The sequence below is a fragment of the Momordica charantia genome (genome assembly GCF_013281855.1).
Source record: "Momordica charantia cultivar OHB3-1 chromosome 1 unlocalized genomic scaffold, Mcharantia_2.0 BLBB01000001.1, whole genome shotgun sequence".
NCBI classification, from domain to species: Eukaryota; Viridiplantae; Streptophyta; class Magnoliopsida; order Cucurbitales; family Cucurbitaceae; genus Momordica; species Momordica charantia.
Window position 1 is genome coordinate 16,026,051 of NW_028275157.1, and position 26,933 is coordinate 16,052,983.

The 26,933-nt window shown below is 34.9% G+C and overlaps 3 protein-coding genes and 1 non-coding gene across 5 annotated transcripts; 3 read left to right on the forward strand and 1 right to left on the reverse strand.

Moving 5' to 3' along the window:
- The first annotated feature begins 2,386 nt into the window (after positions 1 to 2,386).
- Positions 2,387 to 6,800, forward strand: LOS2 (Enolase). The gene is made up of 16 exons (XM_022288064.2): positions 2,387 to 2,544; positions 2,848 to 2,911; positions 3,109 to 3,173; positions 3,292 to 3,339; positions 3,521 to 3,607; positions 3,718 to 3,798; positions 4,055 to 4,156; positions 4,241 to 4,321; positions 4,703 to 4,777; positions 4,921 to 4,983; positions 5,070 to 5,147; positions 5,619 to 5,813; positions 5,930 to 6,069; positions 6,158 to 6,209; positions 6,314 to 6,370; positions 6,474 to 6,800. Exons 1-16 carry the CDS (start codon positions 2,479 to 2,481, stop codon positions 6,552 to 6,554), a joined length of 1,335 nt encoding a protein of 444 aa, XP_022143756.1. The 5' UTR covers positions 2,387 to 2,478; the 3' UTR covers positions 6,555 to 6,800.
- Positions 6,801 to 8,269: 1,469 nt separating this feature from the next.
- TRNAL-UAA (transfer RNA leucine (anticodon UAA)) lies at positions 8,270 to 8,352 on the reverse strand. The gene has a single exon. It is a non-coding gene; the product is annotated as a tRNA-Leu (tRNA).
- Positions 8,353 to 8,377: 25 nt separating this feature from the next.
- LOC111013618 (splicing factor U2af small subunit B) lies at positions 8,378 to 11,715 on the forward strand. Of its 2 annotated transcripts, none has more exons than XM_022288094.2 (6): positions 8,378 to 8,716; positions 8,842 to 8,928; positions 9,018 to 9,099; positions 9,689 to 9,815; positions 9,912 to 10,364; positions 10,481 to 11,715. In XM_022288094.2, the coding sequence occupies exons 1-5, from the start codon at positions 8,480 to 8,482 to the stop codon at positions 10,318 to 10,320; spliced, it is 942 nt and encodes a 313-aa protein (XP_022143786.1). In that variant the 5' UTR covers positions 8,378 to 8,479; the 3' UTR covers positions 10,321 to 10,364; positions 10,481 to 11,715. The 2 variants fall into 2 exon arrangements, with proteins under 2 accessions (XP_022143786.1, XP_022143785.1); XM_022288093.2 differs by having other exon boundaries at positions 8,379 to 8,716; positions 11,361 to 11,715.
- A 3,715-nt stretch (positions 11,716 to 15,430) lies between these two features.
- Positions 15,431 to 25,640, forward strand: LOC111013655 (serine/threonine-protein kinase CTR1). The gene is made up of 16 exons (XM_022288144.2): positions 15,431 to 16,148; positions 17,782 to 18,083; positions 18,160 to 18,304; positions 18,659 to 18,762; positions 18,852 to 19,060; positions 21,003 to 21,437; positions 21,582 to 21,622; positions 21,760 to 21,828; positions 21,954 to 22,054; positions 22,139 to 22,223; positions 22,359 to 22,457; positions 23,344 to 23,412; positions 23,517 to 23,648; positions 24,333 to 24,427; positions 24,508 to 24,710; positions 25,184 to 25,640. The coding sequence occupies exons 1-15, from the start codon at positions 15,594 to 15,596 to the stop codon at positions 24,605 to 24,607; spliced, it is 2,541 nt and encodes an 846-aa protein (XP_022143836.1). The 5' UTR covers positions 15,431 to 15,593; the 3' UTR covers positions 24,608 to 24,710; positions 25,184 to 25,640.
- Positions 25,641 to 26,933: the final 1,293 nt, after the last annotated feature.

Consider the following 26,933-nt stretch of genomic DNA (forward strand, 5'->3'; position numbering starts at 1 on the left):
CTTCTTTGATTTTCCATTTCCAGAAATGAAAATCAAAAGATGAGTTCTACTTCTACACAGTGATAGTTTCAGAAAGTGAAACTCCTCTTTGAAACTTATTTTATATTTTATAAGTCGTTTTTTGTTTTTTGTTTCAATTTTGTGTTACGTAACTTTATTTTGTTAAAGTTGAAGTTATACTTCAAATGAGGAGTTTTTCTTCGCGTTGTTAAGGTTGAACTTAATTCGTATGTGACGAGTTTCATGTCTGTACAACTATATATATAGTTGTTGTTTTGTTCATTTGAGATACCTAGGCATACTACAATTGGGTATTCTCCTCCTCTCACAAAAATTCTCTATTCTTTTGAGTTGTTGTTCTCGTTTGTGTTCATAGCAAGTATTTAAGAGTTCTACCAGATCCGAGTAGTTTGCAAGGTCATTGCTGTTCTATCGGAGTTAGTCGTTGTAGTATGCTAGCAACTTATGTAAAGTGAATAATTATCTTCATGTAAGCGTTATTGAAACGTACATCGACTATATTTATCAATTAGATTTACTCTTCACAAACAAACTTGGGATTTGCAATCCCAGGTAAGATCGGTGAGATCCTTTTGTATCAGATAGGAAGAGATGTTGCACAAAATGTACTTGCTCCATAGATCTTATATCTATCTATATGAAAAGAAATCATGTAATGAAGGGGGTTCTTATTTGTACAAATGGTACTTCGAACTTGAAACAAGTACAAAGAAATTAGTGATACTTCTTTATCTTTTGAGTTGTTCTGTCGGCTCGGTCCTTCAAGACCTTTGGTCTCTACCTGGACTTGATGAAAAAAATGGGAAAATTTTGGTGTTCAAGTTGTCAAAATCTATATCATTTGTAGCCAGCTACGTCGTAATCTATTTGTCATTGCTACACAGTTTATACATAAGACGTATGTTTAGCCAACATATTTACTCATTTGAAAATTTCATTTGTTTTTTGTAGTTTGAACCTTTAAGTTAGCACGATTTGAATTTTTAAAATTATAGATATCAGTTGTTTTTATTTATAATATAATCAATATTTAAATAAGTTAAAGAAAACGCCAACGAGATAGTAAAAAGTAAAAAAAATTAAATTAAATTAAAAAAGTAAGTCATAGACTCTCTACTAAGCGGACTGTATGGTCGGAGGCGGAGGATTTGTGCGGCAAAGTTGGAGTTTGAACCTTGTGTGCACCGATGGCACGTAGTTTTCGCCGCCCATTGAATCCCCTCTCGGTTTGTGTTCCCCGTTGGCTGAGCGTTTGGTTTTACATTTAACGTGGGCGTCACATCAAAATCACAGCGCCAATCGCATCCATCAACTTTATGAGAAAAAATAAACAGAATATAACTTGAAAATTTAAAAAAAATAAAAAATAAAACCCCAAATTGGATCACAGCGATGAAAAATTATTACAATCACACAAATTTCATTTACTATATTTTGTCAAAATCCACCCACCCCAATTACATGCCTTCACCATTCACCTTCAAGCTTTCTTGTTGACCAAATTTGTGGATATTCCAATATGCCTTTTTTTCTCCAATTTCTCCACTCCTTTTTCCTACTTTTCGTACATATTTTGGTATACAGTCAAAATAAACACAAAATTTCTCACCCTTTTCTTCTTGTAGGGACAAAAAGTTATGGGATGTACAATTATTTAAATCAACTTTAATATAAATTGAGGAAATAGAAGGTATTGAGACTAACTTTATACCTTTTGAATTTCCACCCATATATTTCTTCAACTTCAAGAACAGAAAAAAAGAAAGAAAGAAATAATGGAATTTTAAGCAGATAGATTGTAAATTATTATTATTATTATATATAGTGGGAATCATATTTCTAATATTTTGTATTTAAATGCACTGATGATGCTCAAAAGGCATGCGTGGCCCGTGGGTGCTCTCGTCACTATACTTCTTTTTTTAACAATACCATTTTCCTTGCTCTCTTCACTATTTTAATTATAACTTCAACAGATTCCTCAAAAAAAAAAAAATTTGTAACTTCAAAAGAAATAATAAAATATATTGTTTTAAATTTTTCATGTTAAAAAAATGAAATTATTTCGTGGTTTTTATAATACACTGTTTCGAAAATTCACAAACTCTAATAATATCAAATTAATTGACTCAATTCTAAAGTATTAAAATTACATAAAAAATGTTGAGATATGGGTTGAGTTGACAATATTATATTATATATATAAAAAACATTATATAAATTAAATAAAATTAAACTAAACGTTTAATGAAATAATAATAATTCCATTTTGTGTGGTGTGTAAATCTACGCAGCGGGGAAGTTAAAAAAACCTAATGTTAATCGAACGGCTGAGATTAGCTGAGCTCATCTACTAATACGAGGCGTTTGTCCCTTCACAGACTGCAATCAACCGCAACTCTATCGACTGCTCTCTGCTGCTCCCATTTCTCTTGTAGATCTTAACTTAAGAAGACAATGGCAACCATCCAATCCGTCAAGGCAAGGCAAATCTTCGACAGCCGTGGCAATCCCACCGTCGAGGTTTCTCTCTACTCTCTACTCTCTACTCATTCTTCCACTTCATTTCGCCGATCTGTTCACACATTTCTTATCTCCCCTTTCATTTTTCAATATTATTTTCGCTTAGAATCATTCCGATCGTCTGGTGGGCTGTTGGGTATGGATCGCTGGGGTGTAATTAGTTGTTGAACTTGAAAATGATGATTTTCTGGCTGTTACGAGATTCACTAACTTTCTTGAAAGATAATCTACTATTTCTGTTTCTGAATTCCAACCGGAGGTGTGATTGTCGAATTCTAATATTGTGTCTGTGTGTTATTGTAGGTGGATATTGTTCTGTCTGATGGAACCTTGGCCAGAGCAGCTGTTCCCAGCGGTGCATCTACTGGTATGTAATACTATTATCCTCCCTGTTCGTCTGTGGTCTGTTTGTTTTGTTCACTTAGGGCTAGCAGGGAGTGTGTAAAATTAAAGCTTAACGATCTAAATCGTAATATTAAAAAAAAGAATAATTTTCGATCTCATCGATGAATTTAGAAAATTGCGGATCTTTTCCTAACCTTTTGTTTTGTTATGTTTTTAAAGGTATTTACGAGGCACTTGAGTTGAGAGATGGAGGATCTGACTATCTTGGGAAAGGTGTTTCGAAGGTGATGATCGATTTTTTTCTTGTGGATATAGAACGAATTGATATTTATTTGATTTAGATGCAAGTTATCTTTGTTTCTTTCATCGTTATCTCACCCCTTTACTTGTCTGCATCTGCAGGCTGTTGAGAATGTCAATGCGATTATTGGCCCTGCATTGGTTGGGAAGGTTTGTTGATTCGCATCCTCTTGAACTGTTTCTATTTTCTAGTACATATCGCCGAGCACAAGTTTTCTTTCTCCATCTTATTCTCTAAAAAGTTCGATCAAACTTGACTTCTTTAACATTTTTTGTTTGTATTTATGATGTTCAATATGTTGATGACATTTTCCCAAATTTATCCTTTCAGGACCCAACTGAGCAGGCACAACTTGACAACTTCATGGTTCAACAACTTGATGGAACCGTTAACGAGTGGGGATGGTGCAAGCAAAAGGTATGGTTTGGGCTTTCATTTGTCAATACAGCGTTCTGCATGTTAACCATGATTTTTTTGAACGAGAAACTGAGTTAATTTCTACTAATGATGTACCATTCAATTTTCAGCTTGGAGCAAATGCCATACTAGCAGTGTCTCTTGCTGTCTGCAAAGCTGGTGCTAGCGTGAAAAAAATTCCTCTGTACAAGGTATTTTATTTTTTAAGGGTCAGAACAACAGTGACCAGTAACTTGATGAGTACATTCGTCTGAAGTTTTCGTGTCTTTGCTCTGACACTGATTGGATGTTGGTTTTGAGAAAATTTTTTATTGTATAGGTTTCTATGCGGTAGGGAGTGGATATTGATAATATTATTGCTGTCAAAATCCAGACTAGTGTATTACAATTCCTGTTTGAAGTTTGATGGGTACAATATTTATATATTGGTGGACTTTTTTGGTGCAGCACATTGCCAACCTTGCTGGTAACAAGAGCTTGGTTCTTCCCGTGCCTGCATTCAATGTCATTAACGGTGGATCGCATGCAGGAAACAAGCTTGCAATGCAGGCATGCTTCTTTCATCTGGCTTTTCTCCCATCTATTTACGTGTTGACAAATCTAGAGAGTGTTTATAACAGATCATGTCTACAGGAGTTCATGATTCTACCAGTTGGAGCTTCTTCATTCAAAGAGGCCATGAAGATGGGAGTGGAAGTTTATCACCATTTGAAGGTTGATTAAAGTTTTTCGTCCACATTACTTTTGTAATGAACGTCATTAATATGAGCATTTTTCTTGAACGATTTAATTTTTTAGCCAGTCCTCATTTCTAGAGATTTTTGCTATAGTCTTTATTTTTTATGTCTTAAATTTGTTCATGCTTTATTCCTGTGACGCTTCAAAAAATCAGATTGCAGTCCACCTTTTGATTTGAAACTATGATTCACTAATATTGATGCATGTATTCCTCTGTTTCATCAGTCTCTTCACCTGTCTCCGTGTTGCTTTTGTGTCAAATTTAAACCATGACGGGTCTCATTTTATCATTATTCTCAAGTCATCCATTTTTAATATCATTACAACTTATGTAAAACTTGATGTGCTAAATTGCAGTCTGTCATCAAGAAGAAGTATGGACAGGATGCAACAAATGTTGGTGACGAAGGTGGATTTGCTCCTAACATTCAGGTAGGGACATCATCAAGAAAGTATTATGTCGTTGCTTCCTTTGCTTCTTATGAAAAATATAATTTTTCCATCTATTTTTGCTCCTCAGGATTTTCATTATCTTTCATTTTTCTATTTACATCTTTGCTTGTCGTATTCACCAGGAGAACAAGGAAGGCCTTGAATTGCTCAAAACTGCAATTGCTAAAGCTGGTTACACTAACCAGGTTAGTTTCTTCCCCGTTTACCGTTCATGGTGGGCTGCCCACTAGCGGGAGATTCGAAGGATACTTACTTTCTCTTATTATGTTAGGTTGTAATTGGAATGGATGTTGCTGCATCTGAATTTTACGGATCAGATAAGACCTATGATTTGAACTTCAAAGAAGAGGTAGGTTTTCATTTACCATATAGCTGTGGATTTGTTTTCCCGGGTTAGTGATAATTAAGGCTGTTACTGATTTTCATAACCTAGACATGTTAGGTCATGTAGGATAATCTTCTCATAACTAGGTGTGTGTTGGTGCATTATGCAACTACAATGACTTAACTTCAGAGAGGTAGAATTGGAAAAATTTTTTTTGGTCAAATCATTGCTAAACAACTCAAGAAGTTGAGTGAATCTGAAATCAATTGACAACGCAAAAAACATTTTTAAGGCAAGAAACTGCAAAGCGAATCGCCATAGTTGGCTGAATATGTGCCAAGCTGCATACCGGTGGTAGTTTCAAACTTTAGAAAGTAATTGTCTATCATGTGGTCCTGTGTATTAGTTATTTGGTTAAATGCGTCTGTGTGCGGTACATTTCTTAGTTTGTCCACCATTGCCAGTTAATATGTTTTTGTTATTTTATTGGTGCAGAACAATAATGGCTCACAGAAGATCTCAGGAGATGCTCTTAAAGATCTCTACAAGTCTTTTGCCTCTGAATATCCTATTGTGTCTATCGAAGATCCATTCGACCAAGATGACTGGGAGCACTACGCGAAGATGACCAGTGAAATTGGAGAAAAAGTACAAATTGTGGGAGATGATCTCTTGGTTACCAACCCCAAGGTAAGAACGGGATTTATGGTGTAGAAAAATACAATACTATTACATATTCTTCAACCCTATTCCTGATCTTTCTCTAGATTGTTAATATTTACTTCTCTGTTTTTCCTTTTTCACAGAGGGTGGAGAAGGCAATCAAGGAAAAGACTTGCAATGCACTTCTTCTCAAGGTTAACCAAATTGGATCCGTCACTGAGAGTATTGAGGCTGTAAAAATGTCAAAACGTGCCGGTTGGGGAGTTATGGCTAGCCACCGAAGGTTTGGAAATTCTACCTTCTTTGGTTAATAGAAACATTTCAAATTGAAATTTTAGTGACTAATTGAATGGAGTTTTACTTGGTTGCAGTGGAGAGACAGAGGATACTTTCATTGCCGATCTCTCAGTCGGTTTGGCCACGGTATCTTTTCATTCTGCAATTAATCTCAGATCCTTCTTTTACATATCACAATCTTCAGTCAAATCTCTTCCATCCAACTATTCAATTCTCTACTTTCTGCCCAGGGTCAAATCAAAACTGGAGCTCCATGCAGATCAGAACGTCTTGCTAAATATAACCAGGTTGATATCATTGTCTATGGACAACCCCTTGGGTCAATGTCTGTGTTTAGATTTACATTAGCTTTGATCTTCATCAAATTCTGATTATGTCTCGTCTGCACAGCTGCTGCGTATTGAGGAGGAGCTTGGTTCGGCAGCAGTCTACGCCGGAGCAAAGTTCCGCAAGCCCGTTGAACCCTACTAGATCACGCCCGATGAGCGGCAGCTTGTTGATCCATCTCGGTAATGCAGTGAATAAGTGTTGCGAGAATGGTTGTGTTGTCGAACTCAGAGATCCCTTTTTCCCCCAAATAATTTCAGAAAAGTTTTGTTCTGAGAGGTTGAACCCGAGAAGTTTTTCTAGAAAGACATGATATGTCATGATTTAGTTACATTGCTGTGATTGAAATGCTTTGCTGCAATGAATGAGTGCCTTTTGTTTACCTCTTTATGAGATGTGTTTCTGTCATTTACAGCGTTTTCTCTTCATATCTTTCGTTTTGCTGAGAGCTATTTTCCTGTGTTATTTATAATGGCATTACAGAATATTTCAAGTAAAACACTTCACAAATCGCATGTTTTCTGCATGCATACATGAAATAGGAGAAAAAAAAACAGCTCCACATTTTGCAATTATGCGGTAAATACATTCTTTTACCGGATAAAATTGTGTTTTTATTTATTCATCAACTTATCCTTTCTCCTAGGTATAAAAATGTCTAGGTTTTCCTTAATGCCTGTACTCGGGAAAAAAAAAATCCTTATGCCTGCTGGTCATTTTCAAGTTCATAAATTCAAAGGTTGATTGGATAGATAAATTAGGAATTATGAAATAACATATTGACTCAATGTTTGAGAAAACATGTGAACTAATTAAATTTATATAAAGTAAAAATATTGAAATAATATCAGTGAAACTGAATTTTTTTTATTACAATGAAACTGATTTATAAGTAACAATATACACACACATATATAAATATTACATTTGGTAACAAAATAAAATTAATAAATAAAACAAATGCAATTCTTAAAGTTCGCAACATTCTACATGGTATATTGTTTTTAATTTCCAAGCATCAAATACATGGGCATATGAATTTCTTCCAAGAATCCTAAAATTTCTATTTCATTGAATAGAACATTGAATTTGAGTAATTCATAAGATTATGACTCTTCTAAAAAATCAAAATAGATAATCATTTATTTTTTGATTTTCTGTTTTTAAGTTAAAATAAGTTTTTTTTTCCTCTTTCTCTTTAAGGCTTTCAAAATCTAAACCAAAATCTGAAAGCTAAAACAAATAATTTTTAAAAATTTGTTTTGTTTTTGGAATTTGAATCTTTCGTTTTTGAGGAGGTGAAAAACATGTCAAAAATTTGAGAGAAATCAAGTATAATTTTTAAAAATATAAAAAATAAAATAAAATAGTTATTAAACGAGACAATGAATTAGTCACTAAACTCATAGATTCAGCTACTGCTAGAATACTCAAATGTAGCTACTCAAAAGTTATATTTTCTAAATGAAAATAATTACTTAAATATGTTATTTGTTACCGTATGAAATTATAGAAATTCTAAGTGGAGATGCTTAACCACAGGCACAAGCGATCCCCATTATAGTAAATACAAAATGAAAATGGTCCGTTAGAAGTTTGTTTGTTCTCCATGATAAACAATAATACAACAATCGATAAGTAAGGACATTATGAACGATATCACTCATAAAATCTACAAAATTTGATAAATGATTGGATGATATAACTTTATCTTTATTTTTTTTACAAGTTTATCAAAGATATTTATGTTTTATATTAGTAATATGTGTTTAAAATAAGAAATAAATATTTAATCGGACAATTATCAAAGATATTTACGTTTTATATGTGTTTTTAATTATGAAGGAAAAAAAAGTTTATGCAGGCTGTGGGGTTCGAACCCACGCGCACTTATGTGCAGAAGATCTTAAGTCTTCCCCCTTAACCTCTCGGGCAAACCTGCTAGTTGTTCAAAGCAATCAAGATTTGTGTATCAATACTATTGCTTTCCAGTTCAAAAACCTAATCGATAAAATCAGGTCAAGAGGAGAAGGGAGAAGCAGAAATTTGCCGGTCTCGAGCAGAAGAAAATGGCGGAACACTTGGCTTCAATTTTCGGAACGGAGAAGGATAGGGTTAACTGTCCCTTTTACTTCAAGATCGGAGCCTGCAGACATGGAGATCGGTGCTCCAGGCTTCACACTAAGCCCAGCATCAGCCCCACACTTCTCCTCTCTAATATGTACCAGAGACCTGACATGATCACCCCCGGTGTCGACCCTCAGGGCCAAGCCCTTGATCCCCGCAAGGTCCAAGATCACTTCGAGGTCTCCACTCTCCCTGCTTTGATTTACATTTGTTTTTCCGAATCAGAAACCTCGTTTTCCCCAATCTTCCGTCTTTGCAATGCTGAAACAGCTTTCTCTCTTTCCTTTTTGCATCTGTAATGCAGGACTTTTATGAAGATCTATTCGAGGAGCTTAGCAAATACGGGGATCTTGAAAGCTTGAATATCTGTGATAATTTGGCGGACCATATGGTATAGTATATTTACATCTGCTTTTTAGATTTCGGACTATTTATTTGGACCTGCGTTACTCACTAGTTTGGTTTTAACTCCGTGGTTAGGTCGGCAATGTCTACGTTCAGTTTAGAGAAGAAGAACAAGCTGCAAACGCGCTTCAGAATCTTAATGGACGCTTTTATGCAGGTTTTTATGTCGAACAGTTCATTCTAATTCTTTTTGTTCTTGTCCATTTTCTTTTACGATAGAATCAAACCTGTGGGTGGTATATGAGTACTCTTGGGGTAGCGCAGGTGCGATGAATATTCCTGAATGTGACACTGGCGAATTCGTTCTAATTAAATAATTCTAATATAAATTTAGTGAAGTATATTTTAGATTATTGGTTAAAATTCAAGGATTTATCTCTTGTACTTTTCATATCTGGGAATCTTTTTTTAATCATATCTTCTGGCTTATCACTAGTCTAACTGTTAGATGAGGAAATAATATTTTTAGAAGCTCCATGTACACCGGTTGGTTGATTCAATGCTGAGAATGTAGTTATCTGTGTTTGAGCTCGATTACAAAATTTGCAATTTTGGAAATCCATAATGACCTTGCGAGTTTGGTTTGGAGGTTTGATGATGGAGTTTTCCCCAAGGTGAACTGTAGAAACTTAGGCTAAATAACTTCATCAATGGTTGCTACACACTCTTCAGTCTTCATTATTTGTTTGTGCCTAAGAAAGATTTGATATGTTGTTACCTGGCCTTATTTGTCAAATTTGTAACAGGCCGACCCATCATTGTTGACTTTTCTCCTGTGACGGATTTTCGAGAAGCTACTTGTAGGCAATATGAGGAAAATGTATGTAATCGTGGTGGTTATTGCAACTTTATGCATCTGAAGAAGATAAGCAGGTAATATCATCAACATGTTTCATTTGTTCCCCCTGAGGAAGCATTGGTTACCTACTGATAATATGTTATTTGTTGTAATTTTCCATGTGCTTTTAGAGAGTTGAGACGACGTTTATTTGGGAGGAGCAGGCGCAGGCGTAGCCGAAGCCGGAGTCAAAGTCGAAGCCCCCATAGGCATCATGGATATGATGACCGTCCACACGGTGGTCGTGGACGAGGACCTGGTAGAAGAGATGGAGACAAGGACCCCCGGTACCATGATAGAAGCAGGAGGCCTAGAAGCCGTAGCCCTAGGCATAGAGGGGGACGGAGTAGGAGCCCTGGAGGGAGGAGGAATAGAAGTCCGGTTAGGGAAAGTAGTGCTGAAAGAAGGGCTAAGATCGAACAATGGAACAGGGACCGGGAAAAGGTAGATAACGTTAGTCATCAGGATGTCAAGGATGATGGTGGAAGCAATGGCCTTGTACAAGATGAAGATGAATTTGATCCTTCTAAGCAGTATTAGAGAAAATGGTGGACGCTGTTGCTTGCCTGAAAGAAACATTACTGGTTTGCTACTGTCCTTTAATTGGTTCAATATAGGGGCCATAGTAGAATGCTTTCCTTTTTATAAAACAACCCATATTCGTAAAAGAAGTAGCTCACTGCCCATTTCCACTGTGCAGGTGGAGGACAGGTTCACTGTCACGTGTTATTGAATGTGAATTCCAGTTTTGTTAACCTTCTCCTTCACCCTAAAAAAGAAAATAAATAGAAAAGAAATAGTCGTTAGTGACTAACCCTTTGGCAAATTCTACAATTATCCATACGATTGTTAAATCGGTCACAGCCATTCATATTCAATGTCCTTTTTGTCTTGTCATTGTTCCTCGGTTGTAAACTCTACCCATGTTCACCGTAGTCACAAGTGCATTTGCCCCATGTTTATGGTAATTACGGGATAAAATAAAACCTGATATCAGCTAAAATTAGGACGTGTATATGTAGAGCTTAACCTGCACAAGTCTTGAGGAAAGGTCTTTTACAAACCTTTCCCTTCATTTCCTTTGTTTTCTTTAGAACCTTCCTGTAGATCACCTTTACAGTGAAGAGGAATATCAAAATGTTAGAACCAATCTTCCTGGTCACCACTTTCTTAATTATTCAGGTGATTCTACGAAAAGATACGTCTGTACACATAAAATTATTCTCTATCCTTCTAAATTGATTCGTCCAAATGGTGTGTCCTCAAGTCTGTTATCTTAAGTTCTGATCAACTTTTTTAATCTAGTATTTTCTCAAAATTTTCAACTAGTTTTAGACAGATTCATTAATGAAGCAGAAGTCAAGCTTGTTGTCGGTCTAATTGAATGTTAATGTTCCTGTCCATGCTCTCTTCTTACCAGGAAAAATGAAATTAGAAGCCCTTGTGGTTATGGAATTCTATAACTCGTATATTGGAATATTCTTTTATATTTCTTACATATGTTGCGAGTTTTGCAGGTTCAGGTTTTCCTGCTTGCCCAAATACTTCTTAGGCAGCTTACCATCGTATTCATAATACAGGTTTGGCTGTTGTCTGGAGGATTTGCAGGGATTTGATGTGATGTTTCGTTGGAAACATGAAGGAAGCTTCTCTCTACATCTTCTTCTGTAATGCTGAAAAATGTCTTTCCTGGTTAGATTGATTTTCCCTATTCAACAATCGAGTAAGTTTAAGGATTTCTGAGACAGAAGTATGTGTAATGTCGCTTATCTTGCATTATTGTATTGACCTTTTCAGAGATAAATGTTATGGAGCTGCCATTCAAAGTAGTTTAGTTTGCTTTGCTTGGCTTGATATTTTAGACTTCTCATTTTGCTTGTATTGTCATTGACTCGAGTCTGAGCTCTAATGTAATGTTTTATTTTGGATGGGACATATCAATTCACTTTTACCTTGACTTTACAATTATGTGACTGGACATCGATGACATACGATCTCCAAAAAATTGCACATTTTACATTAACTAAATATTTGATGTACATCGTTATAAAATTTAATCAATTGTTGAAAGTTCCATTTCACAACAATTTGTTCTTAAAAATCGTGCTTGTTTATAATTTTTTAAAAATATTCATCTTTCTTCTTAAAGCAGATCCAATGTTCATTTGTTTCATGTTGTCGTTGATATTAAAATTTTGAACTCGCACCCATTGCATTTTTTCTCTCTTTCGTGAGTTCAAACAAGGGTGAGAGGAGGGATTTGAACCTTTGATCTAAATTGAGTTATATTTATTTTTATCTCAAAATTGTTCAAGTGAAAATAGTGAAAATAAAAGAAAATAATAAAAAAATGTGATTGACTGTACAAAGACGAACTTCTCAATTGAATGAAGCTCTCAACTTTTTGTTTAATAGACATATCTAGTATGATATAAGAAGATACCTAAAAAACAATAATAATAGTAAAGAAATCAATGTAGTTACACAACCATCCTATATTGTACTATTTCTCGTCTCAATTTCCCTTTTCATTATTGGTTTCATATAAAGACCCAAGAAATCCTATTTCTTGGGGAAAAAACTATGATTGGATTTATTTTGACAGGAGCTATTAGTAAGAAAACAACTTCAATAAAAAAAAAAACTTATAAACTCATTGATGTCATGTTATATGCAATAAACTTGCTGGTATTTTGTGGGGTGAAACAACAAATTCTGTTGAACTAAACCCAAAAAAACTGACATTAAGTATACTATTCTCAGTCTTCTCGGTTCTCCCCGGACTTGTAGGTCTTGACACAAGGTTAGAATTCTGAACTCTTTCAGAGTGATTGCTCGGAGGTCTTCTTCACCCTCTACCTAAACTGCGCAGAGAAGGTCCAAGACCAATTCCATGGAAAAATGAAGCTTCACAAGAATGATTTTTTTAAGGAGGTTAATGACACGGGGACTCCCAATTACTTGACTGGAAAACGTGCATATTTAAGGATGTTCATGATTGATGAGGGATTCATTTAGACTTTATAATAGAAGTATTGGGCTTAAACTGTTGCTGTCCATTAAATTTCTTATAAACTTAATCTCTTACCATTTTACTAATTTTCGTACAACAGGTTTTTGTCAGATAAACAATAAAAACGCAAAATTACTTTTTTTAATGTTGTTTGCCAACATATTTAGTATTATAAAGTCAGTAAAAAAAGTTAATAAATGTCATGTAGGCATATGCGATTGCTACTGCAAAACCAACCAAAATTATTAGCAATTGCAATTGGAAGTTCTAAAACGGTAAAATTCCTAAAATGTACAACTTACCCAAAATTAAAACTCATTCAATAAGTATACTTTGATTCAACGCATAATAAATATAGCAGGAAGTCAACAGAAACCTACCCAAACACAAGTAAAAATTTTACTTCTTGTTCGTACTGCAATTTTGTTTTTAAAAATTATTTTAGTGTCGATTTTTCAATAGGCATGAATGAAAGAATTATCTATACTCTCTCTCGTGGTATCAAAATATTTTTGTTATAAGAGATGAAAAGAAAAAAATCAAATAGCTTTGTCTCCTCGGCGGCAACAATTTTCTAATTTTCACCGTCATATCATATGATACGAGCCGCCATGGTATGAACTTATCTTCGTTTTTTTGTTCCAAGTTTCAACGCCATTTATAGGAAATAAGTAAAAATAATAAATAAATAAAAACTTGCAACTTGCGGTGTTGTATAAATTATAATTATGGTCTTTATTTAGTGTGTGTTTTCTGTCTCTTATCATTTAATAAATTCTGAATGTTTGACTAAAATGTTGTCCATAATCAACCATTGACTGAAAAGATATTTCTTATTTTTCATTCCCCTTTTTTAGATCAATGCGATGTAATGTTATTTTCTTTCTTTGTACAAGATTGTTATTGGCTAAAAAAACCATTTACATAAATAGCATAAAATATGTATTTTCAACTATATCATAAAATATTATTTAAATTCAAATTTAAATATAAAGAAATCATATTTAAATGTTTTATTAAAACTATGTTATCTAGTGAAATTTCTGATTAATAAAAAAAATAAAAAATCACATACACCTGTAAAAACACACTTGTGTTACTTTTTAAGAGTGTAAGAATAAACGAGTCTAATGTTCTTTTTTATTGTAGAATCAAATATCTTGAAATTTTGATTTTGATTTCGTATGGTCTAAGTTAACTTTTGATTAGAGGGTGAGTTTAAGAAGGAAAAAAACCACACTCCTTTTTAAAAATACCAAAAAGTTGGTGATCAAATAAATTAATTAGATTGATAATTAGGCAAGTGGATATGAAATTTGTCTTTACATTTTCCCGATATATTTTAATGAAAAATATTATTTTTTCTCGATCTGATATCAAGACATTAGAAATTAATGTATTGTTTATATTTTTCAATGGGAGGAATCTTATTTAACAATTTAATTCAAAATAATAGTAAATCTAATTCAAGCTAAAAAAAATTACAAATATAGCACAGTTCCAATCTTAGACCAGAAAAAAAAAAAAAAAAAAAAAACTGAAAAGCTGAAACAAGTCCAGTCTAACATCGCGCATCCACCGTCGAATATCCTATCGTAATACAAGTCTATCGCTTCCATTTATTATCGTAACATGGTTATTTAATATTTGATATATGTTTAGTATACTATATCAATATAGTTAACATACATGGTATAGTAGTGATCTTGTAACTTTATGTTCTAATGTTTTTTTTTTTGTTAGTTTTTATCCCTATTATTTTTGCATATTGATTTATTATTTTGTCAACCGCTCATATACCATATTGGAAAAATTAAAATAATATACTAGTGATTATGTAACTTTGATTTTCTATCCGAATTCTATCTATTTGCTTAGTTCATATTGAGTCTAATATCATTTCAATATGATAAAAATTAGATAATGTAACTTGCATGGTGATTTCACATTTGCTTCATCATTGATATGCCATATTGATAGAATTAAAGTATATCATTGATGATGTAATTTTTGTTTGCTATTTGCCTGTTGATTTACTATTCAATTTATCATTGATATAAATATATCATATAAGTGTAATAAAAATGACATATCATTAATATACTAGGATAAAAATGGTATTACATATAAATGTCTAAATAAGCTCAGAAAAAATAAAATATTTTGTCATATTTCTAAATTACTTCTCTGTATAACTAATTTACAAATACGACAACGAATTATGCAATCCATAAAATTTATATTTTAAGTAAGTATGAGATCATATTAAAAAAAAAGGTATGAGATTAATTTGTTTTGTTAAAAGAATGAGAATATAAGGTTAGATGAAAAATGCAAAAGAAATTATTTTATTTTATTTTTCTGGTAAACGTTCGAACCTCCTGCTTCGAGAAATAGATGTAACTTGCAGTTTTTTTTTTTTTTTTGAAGGTGATAGTAGAAAAATTGAGGGATAAGTCATTTTTACCCTTCGACATAATCGTTCATGAGATTTTTCATCTCATACGGCTCCACCTTATAGGTTGGTCAAATGAAATTATCGTTGACGAAGAAAAGATAAAATAAAAGTAATTTCGACGAAAATAAAACATATTTTAGGGGGAAAATAATAACAAAAATAATGGAAAGGGGGAATATTGCGGTTACGCCGCGCCACCGTATAAATTATTATAGTTCTCTCTTTCTTTCCGACAATCGAATTACAGAGAGAGAAAAAATTGTAACCAGGAATTGTAACAGAGAGAAACCTTCCAGGCCCTTCAACAATGGCGGATTCTAGGGTTTCTAAGGGTTTAAGGTGATGGAAATGCCTGGAAGGAGGTCGGATTACACGCTTTTAAGCCAAATTCCCGACGAGGAGGTTGGAACAGGAGCTTCCACTTCGTTTTATGAGTCATTAATAGCCGATGGAAACATTAACAAGGGAAGGGCCGATAGAGTCTTTGATTGGGATGGGAGTGGTGATCACAAGATAAACACGCAATCGAATCGGATAGGGAACCTGTATTCATGGATTGGGTCGCAGAGGCATTCTAGTGGAAGCAGCTTCGATGAAAGCTCTCTTTCCGGGGACTACTACGCACCTACGCTCTCAAGCGCAGCAGAAAATGAGATCAACGCATTGGGATATATCCAGGGTGATGAGCTAAGAGTAAAAGTGGGAAGTGGAGGTTCGTCAGGGAAGAGCTGGGCGCAGCAGACGGAAGAGAGTTATCAGTTGCAGTTGGCCTTGGCTCTCAGGCTGTCTTCAGAGGCCACGTGCGTCCATGATCCCAACTTTATGGATCCGATGCCAGACGACGCAGCGTTAAGATCGTCGTCCAGTTCAGCTGAGGCCATATCGCATCGATTCTGGGTTAGTATTTTGGTGTTTTTATAATCACTGCGTCGTTGGTCTTTGTGCTTTAATCAGTTGGCTTGTTTCTGCTTTACATACATATCTTAACACAGTGAGTAAACATCCTAGTCCACAATCATGTTACTTCAATTCAAATTCGCTATGGGGCGTTATATACTGATCTTTCTTTTCATTTTCTTGTTGTCCAAGGATGCATGAATGGTAGGAAATGGTTGGAAGATAGGCGATTAGTTCGGTGATGATTGATTGAATGGGGTTGTGAACTAACAATATTCGAATTATTATCCATTACAAACTACTCCTTAGTATACTCAAGTTTCTTACTGGGCAACCTCAGCCAATCTCCTTAGGGTGGAATTTTGTTTTTTGTTTTTTTTTTTAGGATAAGAACCGTGTTATTGAGGCGCACCCGGGCGTTCGCTTCAGGTGAGAGGCGAGGCGATTTCGTCTAAGTGCGCCTTGCAAGGTGCTCAGGTGAGCACCTCCAATCAGGCGCTCACCTCGGTGTGCACCTCTCGCCTGAGGCCAGGCGATCTGCCTTATATATATATATATATATTTGTTTTTTTTTTCTTTTTAATGTGTTTTTTTAAAAGAACCTTTCTCCCTCGCGACATACTTCAGTCCACAAACCCTAACCATTCTCTATGCCTCTCGACATTCACCTTCACCACCCTCAATCTCCGGCCATCGCCCGCTCCTTCTCTAACCATCACCGTCGCCGCTCCCATCTCCGACTAAACTTATTGAATTTGGTTGTTTTTTGTATCTTGTTGACATTTACTATGACACTATTTTGGTATTTATTTTTTAAATTATGTTTACTATATAAATTTATGCACTATATATATAATTTTTATTTATTTATTAAGGTGCGCCTCGCTTCACTCGGGCGTCGCCTTTGTATCGCCTCTCGCCTCAATGCGATCAAAGGACTTGTCGCCTTGGAGTGCGCCTTGCACCTCGAAAACACTGGATAAGAAACAAGTTCATTGAGGTATGAAATTACAAAAAAAAGGGGGGGGGGAACCCCACAAAAAGACTCTCCAATCAGATAAAAAGAGAACTAAAACTATAGTGATGAAAGATAGAGACATTTACACCAAGAAATGACCAATAAGGCTCTCGTATTAATGCGTAGACTGGAACTTGGGTCTCCTTGAGGAAAAAAGTATAACTTTGAAGATATGTTTGCAACTTGAGTGGATGGAAGTTTAGAAGGATCCTCCAGAGTTCGTAGTCATCAAGTATCCTGAGTCTGCTTGATTTGTGACATATTTACTAATACAGTAGCTTGTGAATTGTAGTGCCGGTTCTCTTAATTGTAAAAAGTTCATTAAGAATCAACTGAAATAGGGGAATAAAAGTTATAGAGTATAACCCCCAAAATTTCCTTTTCACGAACTGCATATTTACATTTGTAAAATTGATTACTTTTAGCTAATTCTGAGTTGTCATATTAATGTTCCAAGGAGAAATAATAAAGAAGAGAATAAGAGATTAACTTCAATTTGTTTTCATTCTAAGAACCTACATAGAAGATGCCATAGGATGCATCATTGTACTTTTAACACAACATTTGACTCTATCTTTGCTTTAACATGCTATCTTATAATTTGGTATCCATCAGGTAAATGGATGCATGTCATACTTTGAGAAAGTGCCAGATGGTTTTTATCTAATTCATGGCATGGACCCTTATGTATGGTCTTTGTGCACCAATCTGCAAGACCATGGCCGTATACCATCATTTGAATCTCTGAAGGCAGTTTATTCCAGCATTGATGCTTCGATTGAAGTAGTTTTGATAGATCAGAAAAGTGACCCTAGCTTTAAGGAACTGCTAAACAGGGTGCATAATATTTCTTCTAGCGGTTTAACCACAAAAGAAGTTGCAGATCATTTAGCAAAGCTGGTGTGCAATCATATGGGGTGAGTTGTCTACAGTTTTAGTGACAATCTAGCATGTTCTATAATATATTAGTAACATCTTTTAATACATAACCAGGGGTTCAATTTCCAAGGGAGAAGATGACTTGGTTTCCTCCTGGAGGGAATGCAGTGATGACTTAAAAGAATGTTTTGGATCTATCGTGATTCCCTTGTGCAGCTTATCTGTTGGCCTCTGTAGACATCGTGCTCTTTTATTCAAAGTGAGAATTTCTTGTTATGTGAATTAATTGTATTTTTTTAAAATTTTTATCGATTGCATTGCATCTATGCCTTCTCTTTTTATCATGAAATTTAATATCTATAAATATAAAATATGATAGCCAAATTATTGTCTGTGGTTCCTGGTGGTCAAATAACATGCAACTTTGGGTGGTTTTGGTGGATTGCATCTTTTAGCTAGCCAGTTGAAAATCTTTCAATTGTTCTTGCATCAAAACAAATGAACATAAATTTGATTTACCTAGTATCTATCAGTAATTATTATCCTTCGAGATTGTAAATCTTGTATGAACATTATTGGACAGCAGACATGCCTAAGATTATTATTTTTGCAGGTACTGGCTGATTCAATTGATTTGCCCTGTCGAATTGCCAGGGGCTGTAAATATTGTTCTAGAGATGATGCTTCATCTTGCCTTGTTAGGTTTGGGCTTCATAGGTATGCTTTTTCTATACTTTTGGATAATCTTGATTGATTTAGAGTTCATAGTTTACCTGAGTTCTTAACAGGAAAATCTTAATTTTCAGGGAATATCTCATTGATCTGATTGGGAAGCCAGGTTGCTTATGCGAACCTGATTCTTTGCTCAATGGTCCATCATCCATCTCAATTTCTTCACCATTGCGATTTCCAAGACTAAAACCTATTGAATCTACCATTGATTTCAGGTCACTGGCCAAACAGTATTTCTTGGATAGTCAATCACTTAATATTGTATTTGACGAAGATTCTTCAGGTGATTTTTTTTTAATGGCAAGAATATGAAGCTATCATTTATTTTTTTCTCTCTTTACTTTATAGTCTTGTTTCTCCAGTTCAATTTCTTGATAATGAGGTGCCTTTAATCAGTTTTCTATGGACCGTGAATCTACCAGCTTTTACTATTACTATTATTACTACTTCTTCTACTGTTATCTATTATTATTTTTATATTCTTTTTGGGATTTATCAAGTCATCTTTAGTAAGTTTATTATGTTTGTACTCATTATGTTTGACAAGTCCTTAGCTTTTTGATGAATCACTGACTGTCTAGATTTTTTTGTTATTGGGCTATTCAGTTTAGTGGAGAGAGTTGGGGATTTTCTGAATCATTCACCTTCAATTATTAGCTATAGCGTGTAGATCTTTCGAAGGTTTGACTTAATTACAATATATGACGTGCTTATAAATGTACATTGGGCATCTAAAGAGTAGAATTTGATTTTATTGCTGCCTCTGCCTGCGGCTTCATTTTCTTTACCAACATCATTATAGTTGGTCATGCCTTCTGTTTTGATGTCTTGGGGGAATTCTCCTTCTATTTTCTTAGGTCTCTGTCAGTTTTTGACGGATAGGCAAACGTGGGAGGTTTTTGCATTTCTTTTGTTATTAGGAGACGTTTGCTTGGGAGAAGGACATTCGTGTTTGGCACCCCAGCCCATCGTTGGGGCTTTCTTGTAGTTTTTTATTTTTTTTTACTCTTTTGAATGTTTCCTCGCTTCTACCCATTGCTTCGTTGTTTGCCTCACTCTGGAAGGTACACATTTTGAAAAAGATCAAGTTCTTGCTTGGCAGGTCTTGCATGGGAAAGTTAATACTTTAAGACTGTGTTCATCCTTCTGAACCTTCTGTTTCAGCCCCAATGGTGTATTATTTGAAAAGGTGCCTTGGAGGACCTTCACCATATTCTACGAAGATGTTAGTTCATCTAATTTATTTGGTTCGGTTCTTGGAGGCTTTTGGGGTTTTCTTGGCTTGTAACAATGAGTATAAGACAATGATGGAGGAGGTGTTGTTGTTCTCTCTTTTTTGTTTGTGATAGAGCCTAGAGGAATTCTTTTGTGGCAGACTTATTTTTTTACTATTTTGTAGAGTATTTGGCTTGGGAGTAACAACATAATTTTTAAGAGGTTGAGAGATATTGGGAGGATATTTGGGAGATTGTTAGATAAAGTACCCTGTGGGTGTTGGTTATGAAGACTTTTTGTAATGATCAGTTAAGTGTTATTCTTTGGACCAGGGTCCTTTTTTAGGTTGGTCTCCTTTTGTCTGGTTATTATATATTCTTATTTCAATGAAAGCTCGATTTCTTATATAAAAAATGAATATCTTTGGCAAGGTTCTCGACATTCCAAACTTCAATCTATGGTAGAAAATGCCATCCACAAGATAGATCAACCTTTCTATGGGCTCAGTTTCTAACAAATCCTGCATGCTGAACTAGGACTTCCCAGACATTTATTTTTCTGATAGAGTATTCCCCTTTCATTGGGCTAAAAAAAACTTTCGAATGGACTTTTTGTTGGTGTATTGTTCAGGGGACATTTTTTTGTTCAAAGGTTTATAGATGTCCTTTTTCTCCTGCTCATATTGTCGTTGTAGCTTTTGAAGCTTGAAGGGAGTGGTTTCGTTTGATTCAGTTAGTTGTTTTGCGAAAATTTTAGGCGTCTTGTTCTTCTTTGACTAATTTTCTTGTAATTTTTTTTTTAAGTTTTGTTCTTTGTTTGGCCGTTTCGTCTTTTTTCGCTCCCTTTTGGAGTTGTATCATTGAACATTTTTCTTCCTTTTCATTTATCAAAAATTTGTTTCTTGTTAAAAAAAAAAATTGACTTCTTGTTATGAGCTTGTATGATCAGTGTTTTAATATGTTCTCTGATGCAATGGTTTCTATTAACGAGTCCAGAATTTTTATTTGCAGGGAATGTTGTATCTGGGAAGGATGCCCCAGTTTCTGTCTATCAAAGGCCATTTAATAGGAAGGATGTAGATGGTAAAAACACAGTGCTTACTGGTGACAGTGATGAAAGTTCTCAGTTATTGAACCCAAAAACTTCTCAACCAAGTGCTACAGATAGAAATTCTGAGCAATTTAGATCACGTGATACTTCTCAATATAGTGTACTGTCTACCTCTTTTTTCGAAAAAGGAGTCCCTATAAACCTGACCTCGCAGATTGGTTCCAGAGATTCTCAACCTCTCTTAGCATTGTCTCATCTAAGGACGGATCCTACTAGCAATTTATCATTTGTTGAGGGTAGTCAACTGGTTAAAAAGCCGAATGAGCTCTCCCTTGGGATAGAAGATTTAGTTATTCCATGGCAAGATCTTGCTTTGAGAGAGAAAATTGGAGCAGGTATATTATGTTCTCCTTCTGGAAGAAATATTTTGTGCTTTTTCATCACACTATAATTTTAGCCAGTGAGAGATGTAATCCTTATAATATCAATTTATTATTCTCTATGTGGCCATACTTACTGTCCACTTGGTAATAATTCAGGTTCTTTTGGGACTGTATATCATGCTGATTGGCACGGCTCGGTAAGAACCTTGATTTTTTTTTTTTGTTTCTTTCTTTTAACTAAGGTTTCCAGGTCTATAAGTTGTGTCATTTATTTATTTTTAATTATTCATGAGAATTGAGAGGACTATATTTTTGTATGCCTTGGACATTTTAGGATGTTGCTGTGAAGATTCTGATGGAACAAGACTTACATGCAGAACGTTTTGATGAATTCCTTAGGGAGGTATAAGTGATGCAAAAAATTCAAGCATCTATAAAATTTTGAAGAAAAAATTTCAAATTTCACCAATCTTGTTCTACTTGCAAGTGATTATTCAGTAGGTTCAATAGCTTCTTTTGCTTTGCCAGGTGGCCATAATGAAAAGTCTACGACATCCAAACATTGTTCTCTTTATGGGTGCAGTCACCGAGCCTCCAAACTTGTCCATTGTCACGGAATACTTATCAAGGTTCTGCAAATTCCTCTTGCATCGAATGCTTATAACCTTAAAAAACTATATGTTCACCCCTTCACCATGATGATTGAATTGCAGAGGTAGCTTGCACAGGCTTTTGCATAGACCTGGGGCAAGAGAAGTATTAGATGAGAGACGTCGGTTGAACATGGCATATGATGTTGTATGTATTTCAAACATGGTGTAGCTTTTAGCTGTTGCACCTTTTGTTTTGTGAATGTCATTAAGCATTATCGTTATTATGTCTTGATATCTGTTCATCCTTTTGGGCTTAATGTTCTGTCATTGATATGAACAGGCAAAGGGAATGAATTATCTTCACAAACGTAACCCTCCAATTGTTCATCGTGATTTGAAATCTCCAAATCTTTTGGTCGACAAAAAGTACACAGTAAAGGTTGGAGCTGAGAATCTTAGGCTTTCTAAATTAGCTACTGACTTTAAATCTAAGATTCAGTGAGCTAGTCTGTGTATTAAAATTCATGTCATACTCATGTCTGGCGGGAAAGCCATGTTATCAGTAGTTATCATATTTGTTGATGGATGTTTATTCAATAGACACCCCAACCTGCCTCAGTTTTGAATGTCCCGATTATGCATAGATATTGTGGCACTTCATTACAATATTTTTCCTATAGTTCTATAATTATTAATATGTATAGTTCTTCATGAGACTGCCAGTATAATCTGTCTTCAAATTGAATTATGAAGGTTAATGGATTGAATTGATCTATGTTCAGTACTTCTTCAGGATATCCTATTGCTATTGTTCCAACGGATATGCATTTATTTGTTGGAAAGTTGTAAAAAGGCTTTAATATCACTTACAGTGAAAATGATTAAAGTTCTTCTGAACTAATTCATTTCCTGTCAAGTTTTGTTCGATTCATTGCGCTTTTAAGTAAAAAATTGATTATTGAATGTATATCAAAGGAGGATATCCTTTTAGGGTGCTGTTAAAGCAGAATCCCGATTAGCTAAAAAGTGTATTCCTTTTTCTCTTTTAAATTATATCAGTAAAAAATTGATTTATTGAATATATATCAAAGGAATAGATCCTTCTAGAGTGTATGAATATAATCGGTCAACTTGCTTATGTTTGCGGAAGGGGGAGGTTGGATTTGGTACGGAAATCGGTTTTACTAGATGTTGACTTTTAGTTGATGGTTAGACCATGTACTTGTTAATGACTCTTTAGTTTCATTTCCAAACTGTTCTCTCTTTTTATCTATTGGCATTGGTTGATTTATTTCTATCTGATGTCCCTGGTGGTACTGATGTAGGTTTGTGATTTTGGGCTTTCACGCTTAAAGGCAAACACATTTCTTTCGTCAAAATCAGCTGCTGGGACGGTAAGTTCTAGTGTGGGCAGCATTATGCCACGTAATCATTTTTAGGTGTTGATTGAGTCTGGGAATTTTATCAACCAACAAAAATACTACTTCCTTTTTTTCAGCCCGAGTGGATGGCACCAGAAGTTCTCCGTGATGAGCCGTCAAATGAGAAATCAGACGTTTATAGCTTTGGTGTTATACTGTGGGAGCTTGCTACATTGCAGCAACCATGGAGCAACTTGAACCCAGCGCAGGTTTGTTTTCAAGATTAAGATTATTAAATGATGATGTAACTAGAAAATTTCCTTTGATTTTCCCAATACTTAGTGAATAATTTTTTGAGGTTGTTAAAAGCAGATCTTGTGAGTTGTGAAGGGGTACTTCTCATCATTAGTTGGTTGAAGGATGGTGTTAGTGGTTTAAAGTATGAACTCTGAAGAGCACTGGTATTGGTAAATTAAAGGTCTAGGATTCATCTTTTATGGAAACCTTTAAAAGCATTGTGATTATTGCAAGTTTAGGTATTCATTTGTACTCTCTCCAGGGTAATGTAGGTCGAGCTCTGACCTCAAGTATTCATAAGTTTTAAAATAGGAATTGTCCAGTTCTTTGAAGAATTTGTACTGTTCCTTGTGGATGGTATTACAAATGCAGTCCCACATTGTGTAAAGCAATTGTAACTTCTTCAAAATTTATATTATTTTTGGATATAATTAGGAGTCTAGTTTTGCTCTCCTATACCTAGGGCACCCGTGCTTGCTCCAAGGCTTCTTCAAAATTTATATTGTAATATGATATTATACTTGTTTGTAGTTTATGTTTCTTCTGTAACTCACCTTAGGATGATGGATACTTACTTCTGTCATTGCTAAACCCCAAAAGGGTCAATAGTTTGATAGTTAATTTGCTCTTTTAGCTTGATGGAAATTCTCGTGTAGGTTGTGGCAGCCGTTGGCTTTAAAGGCAACAGGCCTGAGATCCCACGTGATTTAAATCCTCGAGTTGCTACAATCATAGAGGCTTGCTTTGCCGGGTGAGTTGAAACTTCTGCAAGGTTTTCCTACACAGTTTTGCTCTCAATGTTTTCATGTAATCATTGGCTTTATATTTCAGTGAGCCCTGGAAACGTCCATCCTTTTATGAAATAATGGAATCTTTGAAGCCGTTGATCAAACCTACTACGCCTCATCAAGTTCGCACAAACATGCATTAGTTACTTGAGGGAACCCAAGGGAGGACTCAGTTTTGTTATTGTGAAAAACAAAGTTCTCACAAGGTTTGTCTGGCAGATTAAGATGCTGTTCAGATAGATTCAGGTGTGTACAGTAAGGTTCTGGCCTTTTTCTACTCTGTTCTTCGTCTTCCCATACTTTCATGGTAGAGGATTGATTCGACTTTGCTGGAAAAGCAGGAAAGCTTGCAATCTTGAACAAATAGACTTATTTAGTCTTCTTTTCAGAATGCAAGCTTCTACTTCCATCCAGAAAGGTGTTAAAGAAAAGAAAAGATTCCTAAAATCCTGCTTCTTTTCCCTTGTATATTCTAATAAATCAAGCTTCTCTTCTGATATAAAACTGTCTGAGCTTTCATATTCCATCAACTATATGCACGGGGACTCCATTTTATGCTTCAAAGTGATGCGTTTCTTTATGTCAAATCCGATATCTCCACGACAATGTGACTCATCATTAGAGTAGTTGTTTGTGTCAATCTCTTTCTCTTCGTGTCTGGAATTATTTATATGCAATGTTCAAAGCGTTGACAGCATAAGGCTCGTCTCTGGTTGCAGGTTCATTGATGTACATTAATTTCTTCGCTGAAATTGGCTCCATTTTTTAGGCAATCCAAGTAACTGCCTTCAGTTTTGTTGACACCCATGCTCCCCGCTTTACCACCAAAATATACTTGCCCTCTCCAGTTGTAGAATGTCATCCCCCTCCTTTGTGCAAATATGTAGAGTATGTGACCACCGTGGCCAAGTCAATCAGAAGCGGCCCACTCTGTCCACAGTTCTAACAGTTCCCTCCTGTACAAAACAAATATTACTGAAACATTCTGTTGGAGGCAACTCAAATACACAGTTTTACTACAAATCTGTTGAATTGTCTCATATTAATACACTGGGGTGGCAAAAGCCGCCTCAAATTCTTTAGCAGTCATATCAGGTTTGAAATCTAGAGAATGTTTATAGTTCATACTGTACAACGATGTAACTTTCAATAGACCATTTCCACAATTTTTTTGTATATCCATTCCCTGTTTTTTCTTCCCTTTATTTTATTATTTTTTTGAGCTCTTACAATCTTGATATCTTGCTTATGGAAGGATGTTGTGTGACGAAGATGAAGTGTTTGATTTAGTTGATTGGGCAGTGATGAGAGATGGTAAGAGACTCGACTCGAAGGTGTCATGTTAGCCATGTCTATACTGAAGGTTTACAGGTCGAAATTAAACCATTCGAGGAATGTTTCCAATCTCTTCTCTAACCCGTTAACATACATAAAATTTTAGTTGCATTTGGTAACTTGAGTTGAAAATTATGTTAGAATTGGATGCAACTGTTAAGGTCCATAACTACATATATTCATGAGCAGATCATACAAACTCGAACATATCGTAATTTGAACTAATTTTAACACGAACACAAAGAATGACGGCTACTTGTATGACAGTTCGTGAGAAAAGACAACTGAATATTATTAAGATTGTGGCTCACTCATGAAGTTAAATAATTTGATTTAATTAAAAGAAAGTATGATTGGTATTTGCAAAATGAATTATTGATGTTAGTTAATTTGTGAAAATTAGGCATGAATACGAAGCATGGAGCATGATGTAATTGTCTCTCTTATGAGTTGACTATCATGTACACACACGTCATATAGCATGCAATTGAATTTCAGATATTTGAAAAATCAATAAAGAAAATCTCTAAAATATGTCATCAAACTCAAACTCAACTAATTTTATTTCACGAAATCAGATTGGATGTCTCCATCCCTTCCCATCCACCCCAAGATGGACTAACTTTTTATTTTCTATTTTTTTCCTTTTCAAAATATTTAAAAAAATTTTAATTTATATATGGAGCCATGGAACAGTAGTGCGTGGAATGGAAGAAATTGAAAATGGTAGAGCCGATGGCAGCCATAAACAGAAAGAAAAAAAAGAGTTACAGAAAATATCGATTAAAATTTGATAATTAATTATTATATTCTCTCTCTCTTTTTTATTTTTTATTTGTATGCTTTCATGATTTTTAATGATATTGAGTAGAAGATATCTATCTATCGATATATACTTAGATATTATTTTAAAGAACTTTAATGGCGGTCTGGGTGTCGCTCTCGGTTTTGGCTTATTTCCAACCACGGCCAAAACCAATCCCCATGACCCACAGATTTTCTCTCTCTCCGCGGCGGTCGAAGTTTCCTTTTTTCTTTTTGAGCTCAAAATTTTTCATTACCCCTTTTGACCTCCTTCTCTTGGGCCCAAGAAAAAAGAAAATGAGAAAAAGAAAAAACTTGCACAAACCTACC